Here is a 10,715-nt window from a genome sequence, read left to right as displayed (position 1 = left end):
AAAACAAAACAAAAAGAAACACAAAATAAGGAAGGCCAACAATAAAAAAAAAAAAAAAACAGAAAACAAAGAGAGAAAGAATACAAGAAAAAAAGAAAAAGAAACACGAAATAAGGAAGGCCAACAATAAAAAAACAACAACAGAAAACAAAGAGAGAAAGAATACAGAAAAAAACAAAACAAAAAGAAACACGAAATAAGGAAGGCCAACAAAAAAGAGAAAACAAAGCGAGAAAAAAAAAGGTAACGGCAGAGCACAGAAAAGTTTTTTCTCTCTTTCTTTTCCTCCGAGGAGAAAAAAGTAAAAGAAACGACGGCAGCGCGGAGTCCCTGAAGACAGCACGACCCGACGACCAGGCATGGCGATATGGAGAGCCTATGAATACCAACGACCCTTCCTGCGCCTCCTCTCTCTCTCTCTCTCCTCTTTCTTTCTTTCTTTCTTTCTTTCTTTCTTTCTTTCTTTCTTTCTTTCTTTCTTTCTTTCTTTCTTTCTTTCTTTCTTTCTTTCTTTCTTTCTTTCTTTCTCTCTCTCTCTCTCTCTCTCTCTCTCTCTCGCTCTCGCTCTCGCTCTCGCTCTCGCTCTCGCTCTCGCTCTCGCTCTCGCTCTCGCTCTCGCTCTCGCTCTCGCTCTCGCTCTCGCTCTCGCTCTCGCTCTCGCTCTCGTATCTATCCGTTTCTCTTTCATTCTCTCTCTCAATACTTTCTCCTCACTCTATACCCCCATCCTTCTCCCTCTCTTTCTCTCTCCTACACTCTTTCCCCTTCCCTCTCCTATGCTCTCTCACTCTCCCGCCCTCTCCCACTCTTTCCCCCTCCCCAACTCTCACTCTTTCCCTCCCTCTCCCACTCTCTCTCCTTTTTACTCACCCACTCTCTCTTTCCTTCTCTCACTCCCTCTTCCCCTCTCTCTCCCTTCCCTATCCCACTCTGCCCCTCCAATCCCCCTCTCTCTTTCACTACCCACACTTCTTCCACTCTTTCTTTTCTTTTTTCTCTCCTTCCTTCTCCTCCTTTCCTTCTCTCTCACCCGCCCCTTGTCTCTCCCAATCTCATTTTCTCCTCTCCTCCTTTTCTTCCCCTCCCCCTCCCCTGCTCCCTTTTCTCTCCCGATCTCATTTCCCCCTCTTCTCCTCCCTCTCCCTGTCTTTAGCACCCCTGCTCGCCCACCTTCCTTCCCCTTTTAAACTCCCTCAGCAGCATTCGTTCGGCAGGAGACGCACCTACAGATCTCAAGACACGCAAGAGGCCGCCCCTCGCTCAAGGTGCTGTCACACTAGCACCTTTTCCGTCAATTTTGTGACAATTTTATTTAACATAAATACAAACATTCTCGAATATAGCTCTTGATTTGACTGTGCTTGGCTGAAGAAGTTGACGGAGAGGTTTTCAGACGGAAACGAGCATTATCGTCTGACTGGAGAATCGACAATTAGCTCAAAAATGGACAAAATTTCAGAAAATTGTAAAAAAAACAACAACAACAAAAAATGACGGAAATAGTGCTAGTGTGACACCCCCTTTATCCTGCTGGACTCCTGGGAGAATTTTTTCGACGGCGCAGGAAGTCAGTGGCGTCTGAGTCTCCTTCCTTTGTCCACTTCCTCTTTTTCTTTCTGAATCGCTGACTTCCTTTTTCGCTCCTGGGCTTCATCTCTCTTGTCGTCTCCCTGTCGCCTGGGAGGCAACTGACGTGGGAAGGTCTCCTATCTTTGCTCCTTCTCTCTCTCCTACGCTCTAGCTCTCGTTCTCGGTCTCTCTTGCTCTCTCTCTCTCTCTTTCTCTTTCTTTTTCTCTTTCTCTCTCTCTCTAGCTCTCGCTTTCGCTCTCGCTCTCGCTCTCCCTCTAGTTCTAGCTTCTCTCTTTCTCTCTCGCTCTCCCTCTCTTCCCTTCTTCTACGCCCTCGGGAGCAAACGGCATTAACGTTCCCCTTCCTCCTCTTCCTCCACTTATCGCTGTTTCCTCCTCCTGACACGAGTCCCTGCCAGCGATGCCCGAGTCCCAACACCCGAGTCAAACCGCACCACCAGCATCCCCTCCGCGCTATGCCAGACAAGCTGACAGCCTGCCAACAAAAGCAATCTTCTCTCTCATGATGACCTGTCAGCGAGTCCCCCTCCCCCCCCTCGACCTACTCCCTACCCCCACCCCCTACCTGCGTCTGGAGCTCCCCTAGCCTAGGACTCGGGTCTTGCATGCTCGGATCCCCCCTACTCACTACCCTCCACCCCTACCCCCACCCCTACCTGCGTCAGGAGCTTCCCTAGCATGGGGAAGGACTCGCACCCCCTCCCCCCTACCTGCGTCTGGACCCCCCTAGCACCCCCTCCCCCCTACCTACGTCTGGACCCCCCCTACTCACTACCCCCACCCCCACCCCTACCTGCGTCAGGAGCTCCCCTAACCTGCGTCAGGACTCACCCACCCCATCCCCACCCCTTAGGAATCGGGTCTTGCATGCTCGGATTGCATGACGCTGCCTGCTTTCACGAGAAATCAATCGGCATTCCAGCGCCCACGTTGCACAATGCCGTCGCCGGAGGAGGCCCCGGGGATCAAAGGCGCTGGCTCGGCGATCGCGGCCTTTGGGGAGGCTGGGGTTCGAGCCTCGGTCCCGCTGTCTCTCTTCGGAATCCTCTCTCTGTCTCTGTCTGTCTGTCAGTCTGTCTGTCTGTTTGTCTGTCTGTCTGTCTCTCTCTGTCTGTCTGTCTGTCTGTCTGCCTGCCTGCCTGCCTGTCTGTCTGTCTCTCTCTCTCCTCTATTTCTCTCTCTCGTCCCCACTTTCCTTCCTTTCCCTTCTCTTTTCCTTTGCCTTTCCCCTATCCCTTCCTCCTTCCCCTATCCCTTTTCCTTTTCCTTTCCCTCCCTCTTCCCCCTTCCCCTATCCCTCCTTCCCCTTCCCCTATCTCCTCTCCCTTCCCCTTCCCCTTTCTTCTTCCCCTTTCATCCCACTCCCACAAACGCACACATACCCCCCACCCCCCACCCCAAGCACCCACAACCGCAGGCACCGGCCCGAGCACAAAGAAACAATTCCACCCTGTTAAAACCCCGCGATTAACAAAGCATCAAGCACTGAGTCGACCGCCCCCCCCCCAAAAAAAAAAAAAACGAAAGTCAAAAAAAAAAAAAAAAAAAAAAAAAAAAAAAAAAAAATCCCTGCATTAATCCCGCTCAGCCTAATGCCGCGCCGGGTAAATAAATGCCTTCCCGGCGCGGCGGCGTGAAAGGCATTACAATCCAAAAATATCGGGCTCGTTGAGCGTAAGCCCGCTGCTTCCCACGCGAATCGCTCAAAGGCGCAACGGCCGCCATTTGCATAAAACGCCCCGACGCGCACTCGCTCACCGGTGGCGGCTGCGAATCGTCGGAACAATTGACGTTCTTTATCCCGCCTGACCTACGAGCTCGCGGGATGACACGCCATTAACGAAAAAAAAGACGTGACAGCGTTAAGTGCACACGTGGCGTGGCGTCTGGATTTCTCCGTTGGCTGAGGGGAACTGCGCGTACAATGCCACGCACATCAACATATAGACATACTGTCGCGGTTAGCTCGGTTGCGGAGGTCAGCCTCTTGTAGAATGAAATCACTCGAACTCTACGGACTGCCACGCCAGGTTTCACTTTTGTCTTTCTTTCTCTCTTTCCTTCCTTCCTTCCATCCTTCCTTCCTTCCTTCTTTCTTTTTTCGTATTATTTTTTTAGTGACCATTTTTTTTCATTATTTGTGGCACCCTTGTGGTCCGATATAGGTCAGGGCAAATTGGCCAAAAAGGGAATCTAATGATTAAGAGAGTCACAAGCAACCAAATTACTTCTCTTTTCTGGTGAGTGCTCTTTACTACGTGCGTGTGTGTGCGTGTGTGTGTGTGTGTGTGTGATAGAGTGAGCGTGAGTGCGTGTACATGTGTGTGTGTGTGTGTGTGTGTGTGTGTGTGTGTGTGTGTGTGTGTGTGTGTGTGTGTGTGTGTGTGTGTGTGTGTGTGTGTGTGTGTGTGTGTGTGTGTGTGTGTGATAGAGTGAGTGTGAGTGCGTGTACATGTATGTGTACGTGTACGTGTATTTGTATGTGTTCGTGTGCAAACGGGGGTAACAATGTGGGGGCCTGTTCGTGTGCGCGTGAGCAAGCACTCACATAGTTACGTGTAAACTTCCGCGCGTCCATGGGGGTCTTCACACAAATTACCTCACACAATAACTGCTTTGTACACTGAAGACACAATCCTCAGCTCTCCCTTAAAACACACTCTGTTTAGGGCAAGTGTTACCCACGTTGTATGGGCCATTACCCTTGCAATCTCATATTCTTTCTCATTATTTATTCCTTCTCCTTTTCTCTGAGAAAGGAATTCTATTTGCGGATAATCAACCAAAAGAAAATATGGTAAAATCGGGAAAAGAAATAAAAGAGATGAGTTCTGAGTTCACACACACACACACACACACACACACACACACACACACACACACACACACACACACACACACACACACACACACACACACACACACACATACACACACACACACACACACACACATACACACACACACACACACACACACACACACACACACACACACACACACACACACACACACACACACATACACACACACACACACACACACACACACACACACACACACTCACACACACAAAGCGTTCAATAACATCCTAAATTTAGTTTCTATAACATTGCGAATTTCACTGACTATTACGATCACATCACATTTATCTTCTTCATATCAGATAATTCTTTCACTGTGCTTCAAGAACCGCATTCAGCTCCTCGAGATTTGAACTGGAGTCTCTAAGGATCTTCTGAGATGCTAACAAGACGTACTTCAGGGTCTCTGCCCACGCCCCCCCCCCACTACAGAGCAATCAGCACGATCATCCTCTGGGATTCCAATATGCGATAACACCAAAACAAATTATCCAAAACAAATTATAACATGTAAATCCATCCTACTATCCTTTGCAATATTTCCAGCACCCTTATCGAGAGAGCGTTCAGGCCCTGGAAAGCACTCCTCGAGCCGCGTAAAAGGGACTCCTCTGACTTACCGTGAATTCCGAAGCTGAGAGTGAGCTCGCGTAAGTGAAACGTGGCAAGCATTGTCCGTAGAGTTACCCGCCATTCTTCGACGGCTCAGAACGGGAGAGGAATGGAAGTAGAATGGAGTTGAAAAGGGGGACACGAGGAGGCGGCACAAAGCAGATGGTCGTGTTCTTTGATCTTGAGAGGTACCGCTACCCGAGGGCTTAATGAACCAAAGAGGATAAAGAGGAAGTACCTTCGATTTGGAGAGGGCCGTCGTCCCCGATCCAAACATATATATAGAAATAGATACATTGAGAGATACACACACACACACACACACACACACACACACACACACACACACAGAGAGAGAGAGAGAGAGAGAGAGAGAGAGAGAGAGAGAGAGAGAGAGAGAGAGAGAGAGAGAGAGAGAGAGAGAAAGAGAAAGAGAAAGAGAAAGAGAAAGAGAGAGAGAAAGAGAGAGAGAGAGAGAGATAGAGAGAGAGAGGGGAGAGGAGAGGAGAGGAGAGGAGAGGAGAGGAGAGGAGAGGAGAGGAGAGGAGAGGAGAGGAGAGAGAGAGAGAGAGAGAGAGACAGAGAGAGAGAGAGAGAGAGAGAGAGAAACAGAGAGATAGAGAAAGAGAAACAGAGAGGTGAGAGACAGAAACAGAGAGATAGATAGAGATAGATAGATAGATAGATAGATAGATAGAGAGAGAGAGAGAGAGAGACCAACAGAAACAGAGCCAGAGAGAAAGAAACCGAGACAAACAAAGACACAAGAGAGCCAGACAGAGAAAGCGAGCAAGGGTGCCGCAGAGAGAAAGGGTGCCACAGAAGGAGAGTGAGTGCCAGCGAGCGCCACTGGATATTCGAGGGCGAGAGCTAAGTGCCGGCCCTCGCTCTCCTTCCCGGCCCTCCGCTAACGAGGCACTAACGGCCCCAGAGAGGTCACTTACTCTGTCAAGTAAACAAAATAACTCGCAAATGCCCATTTCGTTCACCAGCACCTTCTTGAGGAGGGACGGAAGGAGGGAAGGAGGGAGGGAGGGAGAGATTAAGGGAGAGACGGAGAGGGAGGTTAGGAGAGAAGGAGGGAAGGAGGGATGGAGAGACAGAGAGGGAGGGAGGGAGGGAGGGAAGGAGGGTGAGATTAAGGGAGGGAGAGACAGAGGGAGGGAGGGATTAAGGGAGGGAAGGAGAGATTAAGGGAGAGACGGAGAGGGAGGGAGGGGAGAGAGAGAGATTAAGGGAGAGACGGAGAGGGAGGCAGGGAGATATTAAGGGACAGACGGAGAGGGAGGGGTGATGTGAGGGAGTTTGGGAGGGAGGGAGGGATTAAGGGAGATATTCACAGTAAGTCAGGGAGGGAGGGAGGGAGGGTGGGATTAAGGGAGAGCTTGAGAGAGGGAGGCGATGTGAGTGAGAGAGAGGGTGTGTGGATAAGGAGGAGAGTAGGAGAGACAGACAGACAGACAAAGAGAAACAGAGAGAAAGAAAGAAAGAAAGAGAGGGAGAGAGAAAAGGGAATATTCACTCAATAACAGTCTAGAAAATCCACAGAGAGAGAGAAAAAGAATGTTATCGAAAAAAAACTCTTCTCCCTTTCTCTCAATATCGCAAACACACTTTTTCCATTTCAACTTGTACCGTTCACTATTTCTTATCTGCTTACGGGAAAATGGAAACCACAGGCATTTACTTCTATTTTTTTCCATACTCTTACCTAATTATCATTATTATCATAGTAAGCTATATAAAGAGGGAATGTATAGAAGTAGAACGGTGACATTCAGATACAAATACAACGCCCATAATTAAGAACGCGCGGTATTCTTTCCACACATAAATTAACCTTTTAAAAGTCTTTGTTTATCAGTTCTATCCCTCTCGTGAAAATCCACTTTGGCTTATAGAGATTTGTGGAGCAAAACGAAGCAAAAACGAAGCAAAAACGAAGCAAATTTTAACCATGGATTTCTCCCAGTCTGCCGCTGGTTCAGACTCACTCAGCAGCTCCTTTCGCCAACTGCTAATCTCACTCTGACAAACTCACCAACCTCTCCCCCTCTCTGCGCCAGGAACTTACCTGCAAAATAGAAAAAAAGCAAAAATTAGTAATGTGGTTTGGGGAATCAAAGATACATTCGTGCAACATCAAACGCGCAATATCAACTCCAAACCCACAACATCGCTAATTGCATGCACACAGACCACGCAACGCCATCAACTTCAGATCCACTTCAGACTTCGCGAAATGACCCTCGAACGCTGAGGACACCGATCGCCAAAGCTCTGAAATCCAAGTGGTCATTACCTTAATTAGCTTCTACAGGTGACCGGTTCGCCGTTTATTACCCGGTTGCAGCGAATGGGCGGCAATCAATAGGGTCCAGGGAAATTCCTTCGCCCTGTTTCGCCTTCCTCCCTTTCACTACGGATTTTCTGCTGACAAAAAAAGAAAGATAGAAAAAAAACGCACACACACACACAGAGGCACAAACACACAGACACACACACACACACACAGGCATAGACACACAAGCAGGCACAGACACACACACACACACATACACACACACACACACACACACACACACACACACACACACTGGGAAGCCCCCCTGTAGAAGAAAACCCCCCGAGGGATATTTTGTTTACATTAACCCTCGACGCAAACCATAATAAGCACATTAAAGAGCTTTCTGCAACCTGCTCGCCAGTGGGGACGAGGCACATCTTTCTCCCCTTAATTTCCACGGAGCCACAGAGTCAGTAAGGATGACGTGGCTCCTCTCCCTCGATCCGGATTCGGCTGGATGTCTGCCGGGAAGTCGACACCCGCCCCGGACTTCGACAATTTTATATCCCTTTTGGAATCACCAACACAGACGGAACCCGCAGATACTCCAGGTGGATCCCAAGAGGATTTATGCCAGGCCGAGGTGCAGGAGCTGATATGTATGTCTGGCGAATGGTCGTGTGTTTGGGGGAAGGGGAAGGGGAAGGGGAAAGGGAAGGAAAAGTGGAGGAGGGGAAAGGGAAAGAGGAAAAGGAAAAGGATTGGGTAGGGAAGGAAAAGAAAAGAAAAGGGGGAGGGGAAGGGGAGAGGAAGGGAGGAAAAGGGGAAGAGGGAGGAAGGGGAAAGAAAAGGGGAAAGACGAGAGAAGAGGAAGAGACAGAGAGATGCAGAGGAACGAGAAGGGGGACACAGGTGAACGAGAGGGACCGGGGCTAGAGCTAGGACTAGGGTTAGGGAAAGGGAAGGAGGACGGGGAGAAAGAAGGGGGAGGGAAAGGGGGTATAATCCCGCTCCACCGACTTCGCAGCGGGGAGGGCGACCCCCTCAGCGAGGAGGCGTAATCACCACTCCACTCCGGCAGGGAACACACGCACGCACTACACTACTACGCTTCTATCCCCCGCTGCTGCCGCCCCTAACGCCCTTGCGAGAACGGGGCTAAGTGAGGGAAAGAAATGGACGCTGGGGAGGGGGCGGGGGCTCGGAGGAGGGGGCGTGGGCGGGGGCGGGAGCTCGGAGGAGGGGGCGGGGACGGGGGCTCGGAGGAGGGGGCGTGGGCGTGGGCTCGGGGGCGGGAACGGGGAAGCTTATGGGAGAAATGGCTGACGCTGAAACACTCTCCGAGGCGGAACTCAGGGATCACGAAATAAGCACGGGAGCGAGGAGGGAAAAGTCACGAAACGAAAACACACACAAATGGAAGTGTTTTTTTTCGTATCGCACCCGTCGCCTGAAAAGGATGTCGAGCTTCACCGAAACGTGGCCGATGCTTTCGTTTCCTTCCTTTCTTGTTGGCGGTTCTTCTCGTATCACTCGTCGCCTGAAAAGGACGTCGAACCTCACCGAAACGTTGCCGATTTTTTCGTTACCTTCCTTTCCTGTTGGCGGCTCTTTTCGTATCACTCGTCGCCTGAAAAGGACGTCGAGCTTCACCGAAACGTTGCCGATGCTTTCGTTACCTTCCTTTCCTGTTGGCGGTTCTTCTCGTATCACTCGTCGCCTGAAAAGGACGTCGAACCTCACCGAAACGTTGCCGATTTTTTTCGTTACCTTCCCTTCTTGTTAGCGGTTCTTCTCGTATCACTCGTCGCCTGAAAAGGACGTCGAGCTTCACCGAAACGTGGCCGATGCTTTCGTTCACTTCCTTTCTTGTGGGCGGTTCTCTTCGTATCGCACCCGTCGCCTGAAAAGGATGTCGAGCTTCACCGAAACGTGGCCGCTGCTTTCGTTTCCTTCCCTTCTTGTTGGCGGTTCTTCTCGTATCACTCGTCGCCTGAAAAGGACGTCGAACCTCACCGAAACGTTGCCGATTTTTTCGTTTCCTTCCTTTCCTGTTGGCGGTTCTCTTCGTATCGCACTCGTCGCCTGAAAAGGATGTCGAGCTTCACCGAAACGTGGCCGCTGCTTTCGTTTCCTTCCTTTCTTGTTGGCGGTTCTTCTCGTATCACTCGTCGCCTGAAAAGGACGTCGAACCTCACCGAAACGTTGCCGATTTTTTCGTTACCTTCCTTTCTTGTTAGCGGTTCTTCTCGTATCACTCGTCGCCTGAAAAGGACGTCGAGCTTCACCGAAACGTGGCCGCTGCTTTCGTTACCTTCCTTTCTTGTTGGCGGTTCTTTTCGTATCACTCGTCGCCTGAAAAGGACGTCGAGCTTCACCGAAACGTGGCCGATGCTTCCGTTTCCTTCCTTTCTTGTTGGCGGTTCTCTTCGTATCACACTCGTCGCCTGAAAAGGACGTCGAGCTTCACCGAAACGTGGCCGATGCTTCCGTTACCTTCCTTTCTTTTTGCCGGTTCTCTTCGTATCACACTCGTCGCCTGAAAAGGACGTCGAGCTTCACCGAAACGTGGCCGATGCTTCCGTTACCTTCCTTTCTTTTTGCCGGTTCTCTTCGTATCACACTCGTCGCCTGAAAAGGACGTCGAGCTTCACCGAAACGTGGCCGATGCTTCCGTTTCCTTCCTTTCCTGTTGGCGGCTCTTTTCGTATCGCACTCGTCGCCTGAAAAGGACGTCGAGCTCCACCGAAACGTGGCCGCTGCTTTCGTTTCCTTCCTTTCCTGTTGGCGGCTCTTTTCGTATCACACTCGTCGCCTGAAAAGGACGTCGAGCTTCACCGAAACGTGGCCGATGCTTCCGTTACCTTCCTTTCTTTTTGCCGGTTCTCTTCGTATCCCACTCGTCGCCTGAAAAGGATGTCGAGCTTCACCGAAACGTTGCCGATTTTTTTTTTCGTTACCTTCCTTTCCTGTTGGCGGTTCTTTTCGTATCACTCGTCGCCTGAAAAGGACGTCGAGCCTCACCGAAACGTGGCCGATGCTTTCATTTCCTTCCTTTCCTGTTGGCATTTCTTTTCGTGTCACCCGTCGCCTGAAAAGGACGTCGAGCTTCACCGAAACGTGGCCGATGCTTCCGTTACCTTCCTTTCTTTTTGCCGGTTCTTTTCGTATCACACTCGTCGCCTGAAAAGGACGTCGAGCTTCACCGAAACGTGGCCGATGCTTCCGTTACCTTCCTTTCCTGTTGGCGGTTCTTTTCGTATCCCACTCGTCGCCTGAAAAGGATGTCGAGCTTCACCGAAACGTTGCCGATTTTTTTTTTCGTTACCTTCCTTTCCTGTTGGCGGTTCTTTTCGTATCAC

At 50.3% G+C, this 10,715-nt stretch overlaps 2 protein-coding genes across 3 annotated transcripts in view; both read right to left on the bottom strand.

Annotated features, from left to right (window-relative positions):
- The window catches only part of LOC113807925 (uncharacterized), a 17,993-nt gene extending 13,825 nt beyond the window's left edge, over nucleotides 1–4,168 (bottom strand). The window contains exons 1-3 of the mRNA XM_070116442.1: nucleotides 4,139–4,168; nucleotides 3,895–3,957; nucleotides 1,326–1,417 (exon numbers count right to left, since the gene is read on the bottom strand). Of these exons, the coding sequence (XP_069972543.1) occupies nucleotides 1,326–1,417; nucleotides 3,895–3,957; nucleotides 4,139–4,168 (185 nt within the window). The remainder of the gene's footprint in view (nucleotides 1–1,325; nucleotides 1,418–3,894; nucleotides 3,958–4,138) is intronic.
- Nucleotides 1–10,715, bottom strand: part of Remo (Remoulade) — a 247,876-nt gene that overhangs the window by 86,632 nt on the left and 150,529 nt on the right. The window lies entirely within an intron of this gene.

This window comes from Penaeus vannamei, chromosome 39 (genome assembly GCF_042767895.1).
Source record: "Penaeus vannamei isolate JL-2024 chromosome 39, ASM4276789v1, whole genome shotgun sequence".
In the NCBI taxonomy this organism is placed as follows: domain Eukaryota; kingdom Metazoa; phylum Arthropoda; class Malacostraca; order Decapoda; family Penaeidae; genus Penaeus; species Penaeus vannamei.
Note: the sequence above shows the minus strand (reverse complement) of the source record. Positions and strands in the feature narration are given on the sequence as shown.